Here is a 23,035-nt window from a genome sequence, read left to right on the forward strand (position 1 = left end):
CACATTGTGGAGTTACAGCTTGAAGAAAACCCGTGGAATTGTTCTTGCGAATTAATTGCACTAAAAGCCTGGCTTGAAAGCATATCCTACACGGCTTTAGTCGGAGATGTGGTTTGCGAGACTCCCTTCCGATTGCACGGACGAGACCTCGACGAAATCTCAAAGCAAGAACTGTGTCCCCGCAGAGCCATCGCCGAATACGAAATGCGCGCAGAACCGGCTCACAGCAGCGAGATCCTCTACAAAACCACGCCAGCGACGTTCACAGTGGGATTTGCATCCTCAACCATCCTGCGCGCCACAAAAAGCAGCCGTTTATCAGGAAAACTTCGCGTTAAACCCACTTCGCGCTCGTCTTCAAGCAAGCCGCAGAATTACGGCCCAATGTTGGCCTACCAAACCAAATCTCCGGTTCCTCTAGACTGTCCCAATGCATGCACATGCAATCTCCAAATCTCAGACCTCGGGTTGAACGTCAACTGCCAAGAGCGGAAAATCGAAAGCATCTCGGATCTTGATCCCAAGCCGTACAACCCCAAAAAAATTTACTTAACCGGAAACTATATCTCTTCGGTGTGCAGTTCCGACTTCAATGGCGCAACCGGATTGGATTTGCTCCACTTAGGCAACAACCGCATAGCCGTCATTCACGATAGGACATTCGGCCAGCAGGATGAGTTTGTTTCTTCATCAGGTTTGGAGAAATGTAGCATTGCATCAGTGTCTCAGCAATGGATGCTCTGCAGTGAATGGGTGCCGTCAGAATGAGAGTCCAAACAGCTGATAAAAACATCACAATAATCCACAAGTAATCCACAGCACTCCAATCCATCAGTTAATGTCTGGAGAAGACAAAAGCTGAAACAAATCCAGCATTAAGATGCTTTTAACTCCAATATGAGTTCATAATCGATAATAATGCTTCCTCCAGTGACAGAGTGCATCTCCTGTTGTCTCTCACATCAAAATCCAGCCACATATTTGTTTAGAGCTGTTTTGGCTTGTAAACGGTGCTTGATCTGTGCAGATTTCTCTCCTGATTCAGACCAGATGACTTTTTCCACTGAAGGAAGCGTTATTATGGATTATGGACTCGTATTTTAGCTGGAAGTTAAAAGCGTCTTAATGATGGATTTGTTTCTTACAAACACGCAGCTTGTTAACTTCACCAGATGTTAACTGATGGACTGGAGTGCTGTGGATTATTGTGATGTTTTTATCAGCTGTTTGGACTCTCATTCTGACGGCACCCATTCACTTGCAGTGAGACACTGATGCAATGCTACATTTCTCCAAATCTGATGAAGAAACAAACTCACCTACATCTTGGACGGCCTGAGGGTGAGCACATTTTCAGCAAATGTTAATTTTGGGGTGAACTATTCCTTTAAATCACACTTACAAATACTAAACAAATCAAAGCAGGTATGTGTGCAGGATATTTTCTCTTTACTTCACTTGTCTTCATTTTCACCCCTTTTCTTTATCTGGTGATTATAGTGGATGTACTGAAGTCAGTTCTCTTCATGTTCACAGCAGGCGTCATAATAGGTGTCTTCTTGTTTTATTTCACTCTTGACAAGCTTTGCTTGAAAAACATGTGCTATAGTGCTATCTTTCTTTTAAAAAATAAATGACACTGGGTTTGCTGTCTAATATGCAAAGCATAAATCATTTAAAACGGCAGTTGCATTTATATAAATTATCAAACATCAACTAGGAATATGTAATTTAATGAAAGCACTATTTAGAAAACGTTTTTACATGAGGTCCCCAGGTCTGCAATGCAATGCAATGCAATGCAATGCAATGCCATCCATAAGTATGACTCCAATACTTTTTAAGGCCACTGCAGTGGTCATTTCTCTCTCTCTCGCTGACCCTTGTATAACAGTGTTTGATTTACTAAATTCGCTTCGTTTTATTTCATTCATCATCATCATCATCATCATCATCATCATCATCATCATCATCATCATCATCATCATCATCATCATCATCATCATCATCATCATCATCATCATCATCATCATCATCATCATCATCATCATCATCATCATCATCATCATCATCATCATCATCATCATCATCATCATCATCATCATCATCATCATCATATGTCAGTGTTTTGTTCCTCCCCCTCCCACATTTGTGCGCTGTAGCTGTTGCGAATTCCGAGTCATCGGCATGTTAGTTAGTCAGAGAAATGGTTGCCTGAAGAGCATCACTGTGCACTGGGATCCGGGAACCAAGAGGAGCTCGAATTAAAATGTAAATACAGCAACAGAACGCTGGGGAAAAAAACATCTTTCCAGATGAGATGCGCGTTTTGCTCTGCGGTGCACGCCGGTAAGATGAACAAGATTTGCATGGACTGTTTGGGAGTAGTCTTTACTAATTTGACATGATCGATTGCAATACGCGGCGATGGAGAAGTTACTGGCAAACTCTGCGCTATTAAATATTAGAGTGAGTGAGTGAATGAATGCCGTAGCGTGATGTCAGACATAAATAACCCTCGAACAGGATCACATGCAGCTGAAATGCATAAGCAAGCAAGCGAGTCTGTCCTTCGCATGTTCAGGAGGAGAGAGGCGTTTAACGTCGTTCAACTTTTTTTTCCAGCTTTTTACATCAGTCTCATCGTTGCATCGTGGCTGCAATTCAGGAATGCCATAATGCACAGTCATGCGTTCATCATCGCAACATAAAACCCCGACAGGATGACCATGCATTGGTTTATTTTGTGATATCAACACTGCTACTTACCAGATAAAGAAATATAGCTATGGACATGAAATGTTATTTCACTTCTAAAATAGTTTACAGCTAAGAAAAATAGTCAATTATCGCGTAGAAATGAATTGGCTTAGCAATGAACACTGCAACGTTATTAATTTATAGGCTGTTATTAATATGAAATAAATGTTAAATTAATTAGTCTATTCTAGACTAAATAATTAAAGTGGCGTCCTCTATTTTACGTTCTTTCTTATCCAACTCTATGCATGTCGATCTTCCGACCGATGTTTGTTTTTGCATCTATCGAACGCTTCGCTTGACATAAAAGATGAAGATGTTTTTACTTATGGTTAATTATCGTACTAACTATTTTGAGTCACAAGATGACGCAATTAGTGTGAGGATCCAGACTTATGATGCGTTCAAGTCCTTCTGCGAAGTCGTAATTACAACGTCACGTGCGTTGAAATCGCTTTGTTATGAGCAAGGTATTTTTAAGCAAAAAATACAGCAAGGTATTTTACCTCTACTTAGATAAAATGATGAATAGAGAATGGGCATTGCAATTGTACAATGCTGTCATATTTTGTACATGCAACCTAGCTAGTTTTATTGTTGTTGATTTTTTTTTGTTTACAATTTTACTGTCAACTACATAAACTGCATCCACTGCATCAACCGTGCTTTATCACTGACAAATCAGAAAATCCAGAGTTTCTTACGTGTAATTACAACATTGTGATGCCGTGAATTCAACTCATAAATACAATCTTGTAGACATGACTTGAATGCACCATTAGTTCACTATGTGCACAATTAAGTGTAAATAAATGTGATGGCTCTATGGAATTATTGACTTTTTTACCTTTAAGACGGGACTAAAGCCATCATACTGAGCAATGCAATTTTTCCTATTCAGTGAAATACAAGTGGACTGTCTACTCCCGTTATAACATCTGATATTACTGAGTCAGAACAGTAGCATTGAAGCAGTGGCTCCAGTAACACAGATGTCATCATGCATATCGCTTGTTTTGGCTTTAGTATATGTACAGCCGGCAGCAGTTATATTTGAACCCACTGTGCATCTTCTACAATATGAGATCAAATCAAATCTAGATGCTTTTTAGTACAGTGTCTCTCAGCTGGTTCTGCTTCAGAACCCAGAGTTTACATTGTGCATCAAGTGGCGACACCGCTTTTTGTTTGCACAAAAGTAAAGAAAAATGTCCTTTAAATCAAACATTGAAATGCACCAGTATGAACTGCATAGACCCACAATATGCAACCATTCTTAAAATGACATAAGCTAATTGGTTTCTAAATATTTCTTGAATATCAGGTTGTGTATATTACACAACCTGTTCATGCTGACACACTGCAAAAAAAAAATTTCTTACTTGGTATTTCTGTCTTGTTTTCCAGTACAAATATCTAAATATTCATAAATCGAGATACATATATGTGAGAAGCAAAATTACTTAAGATATTAAGTCTTGTTTTTGTAAAAATTTATGAAAATGAAGTGAGTTTTTGACAAGACAAAAAACTGCTTTTGGACAAGAAAAAAATCTTAAAGCAAAGGGAAAACAAGTTGATTTTTCCTACTCCATTGCCAGATTTATTCTTGTTTTAAGCAAGAAACTCACTTAATTTCGATAACATTTTTAAGAAAACAAGACTTAATATCGTAAGTCATTTTGCTTCTCAAGTAAATGTGTCTTGATTTAAGAATTGTTGAATATTTTACAGTAAAACAAGACAGATATACCAAGTAAGAAAATTATTTTTGCGGTGCATCTGTCCAATTTGATTGGCAGGAATTTTACAAGATTTGTCTTATCTTTTAAATAGTTGTATTATTTTGATATTATGCATGCTTATATAGTGAGTTGCATTTTATTGTTTGCATTTAGCATTAACGTCGTTCAACTTTTTTTTCCAGCTTTTTACATCAGTCTCATCGTTGCATCGTGGCTGCAATTCAGGAATGCCATAATGCACAGTCATGCGTTCATCATCGCAACATAAAACCCCGACAGGATGACCATGCATTGGTTTATTTTGTGATATCAACACTGCTACTTACCAGATAAAGAAATATAGCTATGGACATGAAATGTTATTTCACTTCTAAAATAGTTTACAGCTAAGAAAAATAGTCAATTATCGCGTAGAAATGAATTGGCTTAGCAATGAACACTGCAACGTTATTAATTTATAGGCTGTTATTAATATGAAATAAATGTTAAATTAATTAGTCTATTCTAGACTAAATAATTAAAGTGGCGTCCTCTATTTTACGTTCTTTCTTATCCAACTCTATGCATGTCGATCTTCCGACCGATGTTTGTTTTTGCATCTATCGAACGCTTCGCTTGACATAAAAGATGAAGATGTTTTTACTTATGGTTAATTATCGTACTAACTATTTTGAGTCACAAGATGACGCAATTAGTGTGAGGATCCAGACTTATGATGCGTTCAAGTCCTTCTGCGAAGTCGTAATTACAACGTCACGTGCGTTGAAATCGCTTTGTTATGAGCAAGGTATTTTTAAGCAAAAAATACAGCAAGGTATTTTACCTCTACTTAGATAAAATGATGAATAGAGAATGGGCATTGCAATTGTACAATGCTGTCATATTTTGTACATGCAACCTAGCTAGTTTTATTGTTGTTGATTTTTTTTTGTTTACAATTTTACTGTCAACTACATAAACTGCATCCACTGCATCAACCGTGCTTTATCACTGACAAATCAGAAAATCCAGAGTTTCTTACGTGTAATTACAACATTGTGATGCCGTGAATTCAACTCATAAATACAATCTTGTAGACATGACTTGAATGCACCATTAGTTCACTATGTGCACAATTAAGTGTAAATAAATGTGATGGCTCTATGGAATTATTGACTTTTTTACCTTTAAGACGGGACTAAAGCCATCATACTGAGCAATGCAATTTTTCCTATTCAGTGAAATACAAGTGGACTGTCTACTCCCGTTATAACATCTGATATTACTGAGTCAGAACAGTAGCATTGAAGCAGTGGCTCCAGTAACACAGATGTCATCATGCATATCGCTTGTTTTGGCTTTAGTATATGTACAGCCGGCAGCAGTTATATTTGAACCCACTGTGCATCTTCTACAATATGAGATCAAATCAAATCTAGATGCTTTTTAGTACAGTGTCTCTCAGCTGGTTCTGCTTCAGAACCCAGAGTTTACATTGTGCATCAAGTGGCGACACCGCTTTTTGTTTGCACAAAAGTAAAGAAAAATGTCCTTTAAATCAAACATTGAAATGCACTAGTATGAACTGCATAGACCCACAATATGCAACCATTCTTAAAATGACATAAGCTAATTGGTTTCTAAATATTTCTTGAATATCAGGTTGTGTATATTACACAACCTGTTCATGCTGACACACTGCAAAAAAAAAATTTCTTACTTGGTATTTCTGTCTTGTTTTCCAGTACAAATATCTAAATATTCATAAATCGAGATACATATATGTGAGAAGCAAAATTACTTAAGATATTAAGTCTTGTTTTTGTAAAAATATATGAAAATGAAGTGAGTTTTTGACAAGACAAAAAACTGCTTTTGGACAAGAAAAATAATCTTAAAGCAAAGGGAAAACAAGTTGATTTTTCCTACTCCATTGCCAGATTTATTCTTGTTTTAAGCAAGAAACTCACTTAATTTCGATAACATTTTTAAGAAAACAAGACTTAATATCGTAAGTCATTTTGCTTCTCAAGTAAATGTGTCTTGATTTAAGAATTGTTGAATATTTTACAGTAAAACAAGACAGATATACCAAGTAAGAAAATTATTTTTGCGGTGCATCTGTCCAATTTGATTGGCAGGAATTTTACAAGATTTGTCTTATCTTTTAAATAGTTGTATTATTTTGATATTATGCATGCTTATATAGTGAGTTGCATTTTATTGTTTGCATTTAGCATTGGTTTTATATGCTGAATTGATATTGCTCATGAATTAACCTTGCATTTTTCTCTTTTCAGATGACAGCACACATCTCTACTCAACCACCATCCATCGTCATGAACATGCATATGTGGATATTGGCCATACTGTCCTTCGCCACGTTTTTCACCTTAATTGAGATGTTTGACAATTACGGGGATATATGTACAGGCCTGTGCGTCTGCGAAGAAAGAGACGGGATTTTTACAGCCAGCTGTGAAAACAGAGGAATTAACAATCTGTCTGAGGTAACGCCTTTACACTTCACTGCATATCATCTATTGCTCACAGGGAATCTGTTAAAGAAAGTCTCGCTCAACGATTTCGTTCATTATGAAGGACTCACCATTTTACACCTAGGCAACAACGATATATCAGAAATCGAAGGCGGCGCATTTAACGGACTCCAGGGATTAAAACGCCTGCATCTAAACAATAACAAAATCGAGGCACTAAAGGACGACACATTCCTTGGACTTGAAAGCCTGGAGTACCTACAGATTGACTATAATTATATTAGCCACGTTGAAGCGAAAACCCTGAGCGATTTACGTCACTTAGAGGTGCTCATCCTCAATGACAATTTGCTATCCGCTCTGCCAAACAACATATTTCGTTATGTTCCTTTAACTCATCTCGACCTGAGAGGCAATCAACTCAAAGTGCTTTCCTATATTGGCCTTCTGGAGCACCTGAGTCACATTGTGGAGTTACAGCTTGAAGAAAACCCGTGGAATTGTTCTTGCGAATTAATTGCACTAAAAGCCTGGCTTGAAAGCATATCCTACACGGCTTTAGTCGGAGATGTGGTTTGCGAGACTCCCTTCCGATTGCACGGACGAGACCTCGACGAAATCTCAAAGCAAGAACTGTGTCCCCGCAGAGCCATCGCCGAATACGAAATGCGCGCAGAACCGGCTCACAGCAGCGAGATCCTCTACAAAACCACGTCAGCGACGTTTACAGCGGGATTTGCGTCCTCGACCATCCTGCATGCCACAAAAAGCAGCCGCTTGTCAGGAAAACTCCGTGTCAAACCCACTTCTCGCTCGTCCTCTAGCAAGCCGCAGAATTACGGGCCAATGTTGGCCTACCAAACCAAATCTCCGGTTACGTTAGACTGTCCCAACACATGCACATGCAATCTCCAAATCTCAGACCTCGGGTTGAACGTCAACTGCCAAGAGCGGAAAATCGAAAGCGTCTCGGATCTTGATCCCAAGCCGTACAATCCAAAAAAGATGTACCTGACCGGAAACTACATCTCTTCGGTGTGCAGTTCCGACTTCGATGGTGCAACCGGATTGGATTTGCTCCACTTAGGCAACAACCGTATAGCGGTCATTCATGATAGGACATTCGGCCAGCTTATACACTTAAGAAGGCTTTACTTAAACGGCAACTTAATCGAGCGGCTCACCGAGGATATGTTTTTCGGTCTACAAAGCTTGCAGTTTCTGTATTTGGAGTATAACGTTATTCGAGAGATCGCAGTTGGCGCCTTCCAGCAGGTGCCCAATCTTCAATTGCTGTTTCTCAACAACAACCTCCTCAAGACTCTACCACTGGGCGTCTTTGATGAATTAAGACTAGCTCGATTGAATCTGCGCAGCAACCACTTCCGATCTCTTCCGGTCGCCGGCGTCCTCGAAGACCTAACGTCACTGCTGCAGATCGATCTCTTCGAGAACCCTTGGGATTGCTCGTGCCTCGCGGTGGAGATGAAAAACTGGTTGGAGCAGCTCAGCACCGGTACTATGGTGAACAGCGTCGTTTGCGAATCTCCGTTGAGTCTCTCGGGAGAGGATATGCGGTACGTTCGCGCATCTCATCTCTGCCCGGAAAGCTCAAATGCTCAATCTTCAGTCGTGCCTCCCTCGGAGGAATCCTTTCCTGGTAGTACTATCACTTTAGAATCAGCCTTGGATTATGATACACAGTATCCCGCGGTCCCCCTTTCTGTTCTTATACTCGCCTTGCTGCTCCTTTTTATATTATCCGTGTTCGTCGCCGCTGGGTTGTTTGCTGTCATAATGAAGCGGCGTAAAAAGTCTGAACGCCTGGCTTCGGTAACCGCCAATGCGAGCTCCTTCAATGCAATCTACACCGACAGAGCGAAGTCTAGAACATCGACGGGCCATGTCTACGAGTACATCCCATCGGCAGCAGAAATCGGTGCGAAAAACAGCCTTTATAGTGAGGGAAGAGCAATCGAGAGTTACAGAGACTTCGAAGAACTCAATAGAGTTCTGGCATCCAATTCGGATGAAGACATCGGGAGCAACGCGATAAGCTCCGAGTTCAGCACCGGCACTCCAGACGCGCTCAACAGACACTCTCCTCTCTTGGACGACAACTACTTTTACCGAGATATCTTGGCTAGGGACCAGCAGGCCTCTTACAGGGGTAATTTAGCATGTAAGCATGGCACACATGCATCAGCTCACTGCGTGCCAGACTTTGATGTGAGACATCAATACTTGAATCCAGAAAGGGTACAGCAGACCATGGTGTACTGCTCGACGCCAAACACCGTCTGCATAGAGCCCAAGAGAAGCGAATACTGGGAACTGAAAGCCAAGCTTCATTTCGAACCGGACTATTTAGAGGTTCATGAGAAAAGGACGACCTTCACACAGTTCTGAAACATGGATTTTTCTCAACTTTTTTTTTTACATTTTATCTGAGAGATATTAGGGTGAATCTCACAAAAATATGATTGCACCTCAAAATTCAAAAGAAAGAACATTTGTTATTTTTATATTTTTAATTAAATATCATTTTATATTTATAAATGTATATTTTATTTATATTTGCATAGAGAGAATAAAGCCTATTTATTACTATTATTTTTTTTTTAAAGTTTTTTTCTTTTTTTGCATTTATTTATTTTATTTTGCATTGCACTGTTAAAAATGAATAATGCCAAGACATTATCCATGAATTTTATGGACATTTCTGTTAACCCTAAAACACAAAGCAATGAAGTGCAAAATTCAAAATACAGGTAAAAAGACTGTAAAAAATTAATACTGAAAAAATTCCTTTGAATTAATACAGTACATTGTGCCTTTTTTTTTTTACAGTGTGGCACATTTTGCCGCAATTTCCATTGTCATAATGTAATTCTCACTAATGTGGGAAAAATGTTATTTAAATTATTTATTATTTAATATTATTTATACATCATATCATACATTTCCATAGTATACATTTCCCCCAAATTGCAAAAAAAGAAAAAATTCTCATTAATGTGGAAAAAACCGTGAATTATTTATACACAATTGTAGTATTTGTTACATTGCTTTTAATAAATACATTATATATTTAATCTTAATGGTCCTTCATACAAAGGTTCAAGTTTTTAATGCAAAATCATTTTTCTTTTAAATGTTGGGGTTTTTGTGAGATTCACACCATGTTCTCATACAAATCGTGCATCAGAAATATAATTACAACCTTCTTTTACTTCTGTATCATCTGTTTAATACATTCTGAGGTCCATGAATGATTTCTGTGCGTGAATATAAAAGTGACACTTGTCGTAAAGATGTTGTGACCGATTATGTTTTTATTTGTGTATGTATGTACAGATTCTTACCGGTGTACTTATATATCGATTCTGCAGGTCTTTGCACTTTTTTTTGCACTGGTTAAATTACATTAGGAATAATTTTTGTAACATTTATATCGACAGTCCTGGCATTTAAACCAATTACTTTTTAGATGTAATTAGCAATGCTGGGAAAAGGAGTTTTCTTTGTCCCTTTTGCAAATTTTTGAGTATGTGTACATTATCTGAAAGGCATATGCAGTCAAAGCACAAAATGTACAGTATATACCCTACAGCCTACAGGTCACAGTGGCTGTGCAATATTGTGAACTCCCTTTAAATGTTACCGGCGTTTGTCCACCCACGTCGGCTAATAAGAAGTGCCATGAGAGCGGTCGTGGGAGAAGACAAGACGACTACAGGGAAAGTGTGTAAAGCCAAACGTGAATCCCCTTCCCCCTGCTATTTTCCTTCAGTTTTCTGATGTGTGACTCAGTGAAGGAAACAACAACCCGAGCCTCTTCTTACACAAGGGTTTGTTATTCAGCAAATGCCAATGAAAATTTCTTGAGGCGGTCTGGAGAGATTGTTATGCAAAAACAGCAGTCGCTGCGGCACGTCAGTGTTTCTATTGCCTGTATAGGAGTTTGACTGAAAATAGCATTTATTTAATGGTTTTATAAGTCACTATCATGACTATTGTATCGTGTCATTTCTGTGTTTACATGTGCAAAATGAATGAATTACAGACTGAGCAAAGTATGTCAGTTTTTGCACTGATTTTGTCTTCAACACGACACAAAGAATATACGGAGCAGATGTTCCTGTATTTAATCTCATAATAACAGACAGACACCATGTGTGCTTCAACCAGGAATGGACAATATAGGTAAAACATTTCATCTGCTAAACCTAATTTGTGGGGGAAAAATCCAGACTAGACACAGTATGTCAGTTTTTGCACTGAACATTTGTCTTGAACACGTCGCAATATCCAGTATAAGTTTGGGATTCATTTTTTTTAATAAGACTCTTCTGCTCTTCAAGGCTGCATTTTTATCTATTATAAAAAATTATATTAATATTGTGAAATATCATTACAATTTAAAATAATGGTTTTATTTTTTAATATACTGTTAAATGTAATTTATTCCAGTGATCAAAGCTGTATTTTCAGCATCATTACTGCAGTCTTCAGTGTCACATGATCTTCAGAAATCAGTATAATATTCTGATTTGCTGCTCGAGAAACATTTCTGATTATTATCAATGTTGAAAACAGTTGTGCTGCTTAAATTTAATTTAATTTAATTTATTTTTTTTTTTGGAACCTGTGGTACATTTTTTTTTTTTTTATGAATAAAAAGTAAAAAAAAAAAAAAAAAAACAGCATTTATTTAAAATAAAAAAAAGTGTTAAATTAAAAAATACTCATAAAATAATTATATTATAATAAATATTTTGATTCTGTATATTTTTACTGTTATTAATCAAGGACACATTAAAATGTTCAAAAGTGACAGTAAAGACCAGATTTATTATGGTTAACTAAATCTAAGACAGTGAAAAAGGTAAATTTTTTAGCGAAAATGAAAATGGAAAATATAAAAATGAAAGTCAATCCAAAATGTTAATAAAAACTATGATATCTCAAAGATACTAAAATAAAAGGCAAAGACATTTATAATGTTACAAAAGATTTCAAATCACGGTTTCCACAAAAATATTCAGTAGTATAACAGTTTTCAACATTGATAATAATCAGAAATGTTTCTCGAGCAGCAGATCAGCATATTATACTGATTTCTGAAGATCATGTGACACTGAAGACTGGAGGAATGATGCTGAAAATACAGCTGCACATCACAGAAATAAATTACAGTTTAACACATATTCACACAGAAAAACATTTTAAATTGTAATAATATTAAAAAAAAAAAATCTGTATTTTTGATTTATTTTGAAATGAATGCAGCCTTGATGAGCAGAAGAGACTTCTTTAAAAAAAATCGTACTGATCCCAAACTATGACAGTATATACGGAGCAGATGTTCCTGTATTTAATCTCGTAATAACAGACAGACACCATGTGTGCTTCAACCAGGAATGGACAATATAGATAAAACATTTCATCTGCTAAAGCTAATTTGTGGGGAAAAGTCCAAGCTAGACATAATGACAAGATCTCCAGTGGTCCAATTCTGCTCTCAGATTAAAAAAATCCCCCGTCAAGTGTTTAGAGACCCTGTTTTGACAGCATCTGTACAGCAAACACAAGTGAATTATTGATTAAAGTCCAGAAGCGAAGCGGCATCTCAGGCTTCATTCACACTGCAAGTCAATTCTCCTTTCCTTCAATGTCCGTGTGCATGTTCACATGATCATTATCATTCGAGCATGAACAAATAATGCAGTCGCCATGCAGTCCTTAGCCTCTTTGTGCTGAACCCTGAGGCTGTTTTTATTTTTCCTGTGGCGATGCTTCACTACGCTTTCTGTTGTAAAGTGTTTCAGATATTGAGCGTTCGCGGTCCTAGAGTCGCCTCTCCATGTTAAATGACTTTCATCTTCATGCTAAAGGCGGAATTAAACTTTCAAGTTGAGTTGCCATAAATATCAAATTAATTTTAACCTGTCTGTTCACACCGAAGTCAATATTCACTCAAAAACAGAGGTGCATGAGCTCAGATCAGTGAGGCCTACGATCAGTCAGGTCCAAAATGAAAAAAAATGAAAAAAAATACCTGTGCTAATTGGAAGAAAACAAGTTGGTATATAATGGAATCCAATATTTTGAAGTCGCCATGCAGTCCTTAGCCTCTTTGTGCTGAACCCTGAGGCTGTTTTTATTTTTCCTGTGGCGATGCTTCACTACGCTTTCTGTTGTAAAGTGTTTCAGATATTGAGCGTTCGCGGTCCTAGAGTCGCCTCTCCATGTTAAATGACTTTCATCTTCATGCTAAAGGCGGAATTAAACTTTCAAGTTGAGTTGCCATAAATATCAAATTAATTTTAACCTGTCTGTTCACACCGAAGTCAATATTCACTCAAAAACAGAGGTGCATGAGCTCAGATCAGTGAGGCCTACGATCAGTCAGGTCCAAAATGAAAAAAAAATGAAAAAAAATACCTGTGCTAATTGGAAGAAAACAAGTTGGTATATAATGGAATCCAATATTTTGAAAAAAAAAAATTATAAGCAATTTTTGTTGCCAAATTGTCCTTTTTGGGGGGAAGTTGTTAAACCCTGTGTGAGCAATTATAAGTTATAGTCACAAACACAATAACTAGCTAGTTAAATAACTAGCATTGTGAGAAAAATTAATTCACTTCTGTCTTAAAATGGTCTGAAAATAACATGAAGGTTAAATACAAATATTATCAAATTATTCAAAAATAAATGTAACATTTAATGCAATAATAAAAATGTGTAAAATAAGCAAAATTGATGCAACTGGTTCTTGAATCCAGTTTCACTCTTTTTGTAACATTTTATTTTTATAGTTTATTCTAATTAAGTAAATGTTTTTCATTGCAATTTTGGGGTGTTTTTGTGAGAATCGGACTGAACAGCAAACATGTGATTGTTTTTTACCAACCTGATCCCAACCAGATCTGTATGTGATTTTAAATAGAATTGCTGGAATTGTAATTTCTCATTTCCAGTCATTTATTTAGTCACTCGGGACACAGTGCACCTGTAACATCGCAGTAGTGTCTCCATTCACTGGTTTACGCTCAAACGTCAAACAACAGATCTGTGTCACACGTGAAAGACATTTAAATTCAGTGTGAACGCAGCTGCGATTGCTTGCACCTTCAGTGAAAGTTAGTTTAGTTTGCAAGTTTGAAATTGTATTTCTTTTTCTTTTTTCTTCAGGAAAACATATGCAACCCTTGAGGTTTAGTACCTGAACTGCATCTCATTTGCTGAGACGTTTTCAGTATCTGTTTTTCACTTCTACACACTGGCTTGAAGGCCGTTTTTAACATTTCTTTCGAGGCATTGATGTTCTCTGGCCGTCTTGCTTGATTCTCTCGCTTTAGGATGTGCTTCAATGTTTCAATAAGGAATGTGACATTTCTTATATATCATCCATTTTTCATCTGCCGTACTGTACGTCCTTCAGCTAGTCGTGTGTATGATCCATACGCTCCCTTCGGTGCGATCGCTGCTTCTTCAGTGTTTTCTGATGGATGTCAAACAAGGACTGTAAACAGTGGAAGAAATGCCTGCAGATCTTTAGCGTTTACATCTGAAGAATTATAGAAAATATACATGAAATGTCAGGCAGACATCGATTCTTCAGTGACAGTGTTACATTCTGTATATTCACTGTACTGTACTGTACTGTACTGTATGTTAAAGGAGAAGTTCATGCAAAAGTTACATCTATGTCATAATTTGCTCCGTGTTATTATTTATATTACACTGTAAAAGAGTTTTTTTTGGAAGTTGTAAATAAAAAAGATTATTGGAGTACGTTTTACAAGAAAATACTATTTCAGTTTTTATTCTTCGAAATGTACTGTTTAATTCAATGTGTTTCTTGCTGTTGCTCTGTAATTATTTGTGAAATTTACTAGCAATTTCTTAATTTTGCAAGTTGTGTATAATATGTATTAATTATTTAATAGAAATTTTATTTTTTATTTAGTTTTGGTTTTAATATTTTTTGCTTTTGTCATTTTCTCTTTTCCCCCCAAGTTTTCCTCATTAGCAGGACATTCTGTGCTCAGTTTCTTCTCATTAAAACCGCACCTCTGGCTTTACCCAGTATAGAGTTAATGCTGCTTCAGGCCACTTTATCATTCATGTGGACAACAAAAGGTGAAGCAGAACGTTATTTCATGGCCTTGTGCTGTTCAGAAAGTGATTCAGCAGCGTCTGTTAACTAAGAGATTAATGTCTGAGTTCGTCCTGAATGACTTGAGAAGCCTTTAAGATATAACTACATGTTCTCATTCTGACCCAAATTCAAGATTAGGAATGTAAAAATCAGTTATTGATCCTTATTGATCCATAGTGTTCCTGAGATTAATAAATCTAGAAAGTTAGGCTGTGTTTTAAAAAGTTCAGTTACTTTAATTTCACGTTTCTGAAGTTGATGCACATAATTGAGCATAACACTGTGAAACTGTGAGTTGCTTCTGAACTATATTTGGAGATAAGCAAGATTTTTTTTTTTTTTAAAGAAAGTTGAGATAAATTCAGAGAACAAACTACTGATAAAATTGAGATTATAGATGAAACTGGGGCTAGTTGTCACACTTCAGTGATTATTTCTCTGGGTTGGTTTACTTTTGAGTTCATTTCTGTATCTTGGCTGTAAATGGGTTATTGAACATTTCCACAATTATTGACCAGGAGAAACGATACAGTTCATTCAACACACTATAGCGGGGTATGTTGTCACAATGGGAAACTGCCATTAAACAACCTGTTATTGACTTTTCAGATAAAGTAGCTGAAATTATAAACAGAAAGTCAAGTCACATTTAATAAGAATGCTTGATACAGATTGGTTCATTGCAGCTTCACAATAATAATCAGGAAAAAAACAGCATTAATGTTGTAAATTCCATCAATTATTAAACATATTCAATTTTAGCTCAGTTGTTGTTATGCAGCTCAATTTTGTTCGATGTTGATTCAGTTTAGTTCAATAACAACTCAGTTTAGTTAAAATTGTGTTCTCATCTGATATTGTCAATGCAGTTAAATTGCTAATGTTACTTAATATTAATTCTCTTTTAAACTCCAACAGATGAAGATGAAGATGAAGGGTATTATATCATGTCATTACTAAATGTGCAATATATATACACAAATATGATATTGAAATTTTAATTTGGAAGACAGAATTCAAGCGATATTCATTAATGACAGATTAAAAACCATTGTACAAATTGTATACCCATTTTTTTTTTTTTAGGTTTTAAACTGAACAAATCATAAATTAAATGAAATTTAAAAAAAAAAATGTTTTACTTGCTTGCCATTTACTTGCCATTTCTTTGTAATTATTCTGAGTGATTTTCTTAAAATTTCTGTGTATTTTCAGTATATAGAATGTATTAATATTTCTAATTAGCTTTTATTTTTGTCCTTGCTGTTTTCATTTTAACTTAGTAGCGGTCGGACGTCCCATCAAGGACATGTCCTTCCTCAATGGCGGGACTCGCGTGAGTCAAACCCTCTTCATGCACATGGAGGCTTTATTTACAGCGGTGGAGGCGACGGAGGGGTTTCTGAGTCTAAATTTGGCCTTTTCCTGTGATTTATAAGCAGCTTTATCAGATAAATAATGTTTAACTGAAGTGTTTAAGTTAAATTAATGTGTAGTGGATGTAAATATGGCTTTAGAAACAAAACAGTAACAAGATTGATAACTTAAACTGAACTGACTTGAGCTGAATAATTGAACTTATAGATTAATTGAAGTCATTTCATAATTGATGAACTTGAACTGAATTGAATCAACAATTAACTGAATTGAGCTGAATAATGACACTTATCACTGAATCGTTAAATAATTAATAAACTTTGCAACTTTGACACAGTTATTGAACTGTATTGAATCAATGCTGAACTGAATTGAATCAATACTGAGCTGAATTGAATCAATGATTAACTGAATTGGGATGAATAACAACAATATTGTCTTCTATAGAGCTACTCTGCAGGTGAAATTGAATTAATTTCATAAAAATGATTACCTTTGCAACATTGAGAGTTACTGAACTGAAATGAATCAATGTTGCACTGATTTGAATCAATGTTGAACTGAATTGAATCAACAATGAACTGGTTTGAGCTGAATAATGACACTTATCGCTGAATCGTTTAACAATGATTGAACTTTGCAGCTTTGACATGGTTATTGAACTGAATTTATTCAAGATTAAACTGAATTGAATCAATGTTGAACTGAACTGAATCAATACTGAACTGAATTGAGCTGAATAATGACATTAGAGCTATTTTACAGGTGAAATTTAATTCATTTAATAATTGACCAATTTTGCACACTGACACTGTTATTGTACTGAAATAAAATCAACATTTAACTGAATTGAATCAATGTTGAACTGAACTGAATCAATAGTGAACTGAATTGAGCTGAATAATGACATTAGAGCTACTTTACAGGTGAAATTAAATTAATTTCATAATTGACCAGTTTTGCACACTGACACTGTTATTGTACTGAATTAAAATCAACATTTAACTGAATTGAATCAATGTTGAACTGAACTGAATCAATGTTGAACTGAACTGAGCTGAATTATGACATTATTGACTTGTAGAGCTGCTTATAGCTGAATTGAACTCGTTTCTGTTTCATAATTGATTAACTTTGCAACATTGACACTTGAAACTGAAATGCAATTAAATTAATTTCATAACTCTTGAACTTTGCAACATTGACACAGTTATTGAATTTAATTGAATCAATGTTGAACTGAATTTAATCAATAATGAACTGAATTGAGCTGAATTATGACACCATTGTCTTCTATAGAGCTGCTTTACAGCTGAAATTGAATTCACTTAATAACTAATTAACTTTGCAACACTGTTATTTAACTAAATAGAGCTAAATAATGACATTATTGGCTTCTGTAGAGCTGCTTATATTGATTTGAACTCATTTAATAATTCATGAATTCAAACCTTGCAACAATGACACTTATAAACTGAAATGAATTAACATTAAATGAAATTGAGCTGAATAATGCTATAATGTCTTCTGTAGAGTAACTTTACAGCTGAAATTGAATTAGTTTAATTGATTAACTTTACAACATTAACATTGTTTTTGAACTGAACTGAATTGAGCTGAGCTGAATAATGACATTATTTTCTTCTACTTTACAGCGGAAATTGTTGCTGAAGTTTCATAACTGATGTGTTTTGCAACATTATCACTGTTATTTTCCTGTTTATTAATGTGAAGCTGCTTTGAAACAATCTGTATAAGGCGCTATAGAAATAAATGTAACTTGACTTTTTTGCATTATATCCAACTATATTCTATTGAAATGTGTTAAATGTAATTTTTTTAATAATTAAACAAAAATTTAAATAATAATCAAATTTTTAAAAATTAGAATTTTTTTAAATCAAATTCAAATGATTGTTTATTAAAATTCACTAATACTGTTTTTTACATTTCAATGAAAAAAAAATCAAAAAATGTTAAAACTGAAAAATAAATGAAGATATGCTTCAATGGCATGTGTTTTTTAATTTTTTTGTGATATGGTATGATGGCTAAAAAAGCTAAAAAAGCTAAAAAAAATGAAATAAATGGAAATTTGCTGATAAGTCTACTGCGTCTTTATCTTTCCTCTCATGTTGATAGTGATCAGTCTGACAGCGGTCGATTAACCCAAAGCTACAGCTCTCTGGCAGATATCAGCTGATGGCAGCTGCGGTTGGACGTCCCATCAAGGACGTGTCCTTCCTCATTGGCGAGACTCGAGTGAGTCAAGCCCTCTTTATGCACATGGAGGCTTTATTTATAACAGTGGCGATGGAGGGTCTCCTCAGTGTAAACTTTCTGTGAAACGTGGCCTTTTTTCTGTGATTTATGAGCAGTTTTATCAGATGAATGTTTTAACTTGAGTGTTTAAGTTAAATTAATGTGTAGTGGATGTAAATATGGCTTTAGAAACAAAACAGTAACAAGATTGATAACTTAAACTGAACTGACTTGAGCTGAATAATTGAACTTATAGATTAATTGAAGTCATTTCATAATTGATGAACTTGAACTGAATTGAATCAACAATTAACTGAATTGAGCTGAATAATGACACTTATCACTGAATCGTTAAATAATTAATAAACTTTGCAACTTTGACACAGTTATTGAACTGTATTGAATCAATGCTGAACTGAATTGAATCAATACTGAGCTGAATTGAATCAATGATTAACTGAATTGGGATGAATAACAACAATATTGTCTTCTATAGAGCTACTCTGCAGGTGAAATTGAATTAATTTCATAAAAATGATTACCTTTGCAACATTGAGAGTTACTGAACTGAAATGAATCAATGTTGCACTGATTTGAATCAATGTTGAACTGAATTGAATCAACAATGAACTGGTTTGAGCTGAATAATGACACTTATCGCTGAATCGTTTAACAATGATTGAACTTTGCAGCTTTGACATGGTTATTGAACTGAACTGGATAAAGATTAAACTGAACTGAATCAATGCTGAACTGAATTGAGCTGAATAATGACATTAGAGCTACTTTACAGGTGAAATTAAATTAATTTCATAATTGACCAGTTTTGCACACTGACACTGTTATTGTACTGAATTAAAATCAACATTTAACTGAATTGAATCAATGTTGAACTGAACTGAATCAATAGTGAACTGAATTGAGCTGAATAATGACATTAGAGCTACTTTACAGGTGAAATTAAATTAATTTCATAATTGACCAGTTTTGCACACTGACACTGTTATTGTACTGAATTAAAATCAACATTTAACTGAATTGAATCAATGTTGAACTGAACTGAATCAATGTTGAACTGAACTGAGCTGAATTATGACATTATTGACTTGTAGAGCTGCTTATAGCTGAATTGAACTCGTTTCTGTTTCATAATTGATTAACTTTGCAACATTGACACTTGAAACTGAAATGCAATTAAATTAATTTCATAACTCTTGAACTTTGCAACATTGACACAGTTATTGAATTTAATTGAATCAATGTTGAACTGAATTTAATCAATAATGAACTGAATTGAGCTGAATTATGACACCATTGTCTTCTATAGAGCTGCTTTACAGCTGAAATTGAATTCACTTAATAACTAATTAACTTTGCAACACTGTTATTTAACTAAATAGAGCTAAATAATGACATTATTGGCTTCTGTAGAGCTGCTTATATTGATTTGAACTCATTTAATAATTCATGAATTCAAACCTTGCAACAATGACACTTATAAACTGAAATGAATTAACATTAAATGAAATTGAGCTGAATAATGCTATAATGTCTTCTGTAGAGTAACTTTACAGCTGAAATTGAATTAGTTTAATTGATTAACTTTACAACATTAACATTGTTTTTGAACTGAACTGAATTGAGCTGAGCTGAATAATGACATTATTTTCTTCTACTTTACAGCGGAAATTGTTGCTGAAGTTTCATAACTGATGTGTTTTGCAACATTATCACTGTTATTTTCCTGTTTATTAATGTGAAGCTGCTTTGAAACAATCTGTATAAGGCGCTATAGAAATAAATGTAACTTGACTTTTTTGCATTATATCCAACTATATTCTATTGAAATGTGTTAAATGTAATTTTTTTAATAATTAAACAAAAATTTAAATAATAATCAAATTTTAAAAAATTATAATTTTTTTTAATCAAATTCAAATGATTGTTTATTAAAATTCACTAATACTGTTTTTTACATTTCAATGAAAAAAAAATAAAAAAATGTTAAAACTGAAAAATAAATGAAGATATGCTTCAATGGCATGTGTTTTTTAATTTTTTTGTGATATGGTATGATGGCTAAAAAAGCTAAAAAAGCTAAAAAAAATGAAATAAATGGAAATTTGCTGATAAGTCTACTGCGTCTTTATCTTTCCTCTCATGTTGATAGTGATCAGTCTGACAGCGGTCGATTAACCCAAAGCTACAGCTGCACATTCATTTACTAAACACAGAAATACCAGTCAACTGGACACATAATGCATCAGCTTTGCATATTTAATGCATATCTAAAATGATTTATGCTGTCATTGAATCTTGTATATTATGTCTAACACATGAAAATATGTGTGTATCAGAACCACTCAAGTTTATTTGTATTATTATTTTATTAAATAGTAATAAAAAAATAAAATTTAAATAATAATCAAATTTTAAAAAATTATAATTTTTTTTAATCAAATTCAAATGATTGTTTATTAAAATTCACTAATACTGTTTTTTACATTTCAATGAAAAAAAAATAAAAAAATGTTAAAACTGAAAAATAAATGAAGATATGCTTCAATGGCATGTGTTTTTTAATTTTTTTGTGATATGGTATGATGGCTAAAAAAGCTAAAAAAGCTAAAAAAAATGAAATAAATGGAAATTTGCTGATAAGTCTACTGCGTCTTTATCTTTCCTCTCATGTTGATAGTGATCAGTCTGACAGCGGTCGATTAACCCAAAGCTACAGCTGCACATTCATTTACTAAACACAGAAATACCAGTCAACTGGACACATAATGCATCAGCTTCGCATATTTAATGCATATCTAAAATGATTTATGCTGTCATTGAATCTTGTATATTATGTCTAACACATGAAAATATGTGTGTATCAGAACCACTCAAGTTTATTTGTATTATTATTTTATTAAATAGCAATAAAAAATATGTTATACAAATATAATATTATAAATATATATTTAAAATATGTATTATTTACATATAAATGTATTTATTTATATATTACTTATTTATTTGTTATACATATAGTTATAAATAAACATTATAAAAAGATGACAATAATAATCATTATAGTTTATATTATTATTATAATATAATGTGTATATTATTTTAATAACTTATATATTTTTTACTCGTTGCCAATTAAACATTTCTAAATATTCTTAAAATGAGATGAACTTACTTAAGAAGCAATGCTTTATAAGATATTATGTTTTTTTATGGATCATGTATTGTATATAAGTGTATTTTGTCAGATTTATACACTTGTTTTAAACTTTTTATACTTAAAACAAATCAAAAGATCTGCCAATGCAATACAAAATCTAGTAAAACATGTCTTGATGCAGTGTTGCTTCTCAAGTAAATGCATCTTGTTTCAAGAATCTTTATATTTTTGATTGGAAAATAAGACATAAATGCTCATTAGGAATAGGATTTGTGCTGTGTGCGATTGATAGTATGCATCTGATTCTTCATTGTAAAGTCTGTTGTGGAGATTCCCTTGTTTCAAGGCGTCTGAGAGTCAGGTGAGGCCCGGAGCAACAGCGCGCTTCATCAAGAAGCTAATCGAGCCTGTGCTGGGAGATCAGAGGCGTTTTAACAGCACGACTCCTGCAAACCCACTGGAGATGAAGAAATCAGTCCAAACTTCTTCTGATCTGCTCCATCAGAACCACACGAAATGCATTATTCACACTCATAAAGTAATGGTGCAGGATTTGTGTAAATAATTCAGTATATCTTTGGTTACTAAAGCATTTGGAAGCTACTCGGCAATGAAAATGGATATTTTAGAAGCCTGTTTGATTTGACTTGATTGGCACTTAAGTGGTTTCTGAATACTAGAGGATGAAGCGCAAAAAAATATTTTCATTATCAGTATTGCCTTATTTTAATATGTAAGAAGCCTTAAAATATGATAAATGTTCTTCAGAAGAGATAAGACTCGTTTTCAGATAATATATCTTGAATAGAATGAACATCATTCTATGTTTTTTTTTATTAGATAAATATATTTATTACATTTATTAAATACGTTTATTAAATATATTTGATTCCGTTTTTTTATTTAGATAAATATGTAATATTTAATATAATATCTATCTACGTTTATAAATATATTTATAAACGTAGATAGATATAAATATATTTATAAACATTTATAAAAAAATATATAAAACATTATAAAAAATTAACATTATATATGCACAGTATATATATATATATATATGTAT

At 34.1% G+C, this 23,035-nt stretch overlaps 1 protein-coding gene across 1 annotated transcript; it reads left to right on the top strand.

Moving 5' to 3' along the window:
* Positions 1–2,221: 2,221 nt before the first annotated feature.
* Positions 2,222–9,391, top strand: LOC107567435 (SLIT and NTRK-like protein 5). Its single transcript, XM_016253109.1, has 2 exons — positions 2,222–2,349; positions 6,785–9,391. The coding sequence occupies exon 2, from the start codon at positions 6,785–6,787 to the stop codon at positions 9,389–9,391; it is 2,607 nt and encodes an 868-aa protein (XP_016108595.1). The 5' UTR covers positions 2,222–2,349.
* The last annotated feature ends 13,644 nt before the right edge of the window (positions 9,392–23,035 follow it).

This window comes from Sinocyclocheilus grahami, unplaced genomic scaffold (assembly GCF_001515645.1).
Source record: "Sinocyclocheilus grahami isolate Dianchi unplaced genomic scaffold, SAMN03320097.WGS_v1.1 scaffold1158.1, whole genome shotgun sequence".
NCBI classification, from domain to species: domain Eukaryota; kingdom Metazoa; phylum Chordata; class Actinopteri; order Cypriniformes; family Cyprinidae; genus Sinocyclocheilus; species Sinocyclocheilus grahami.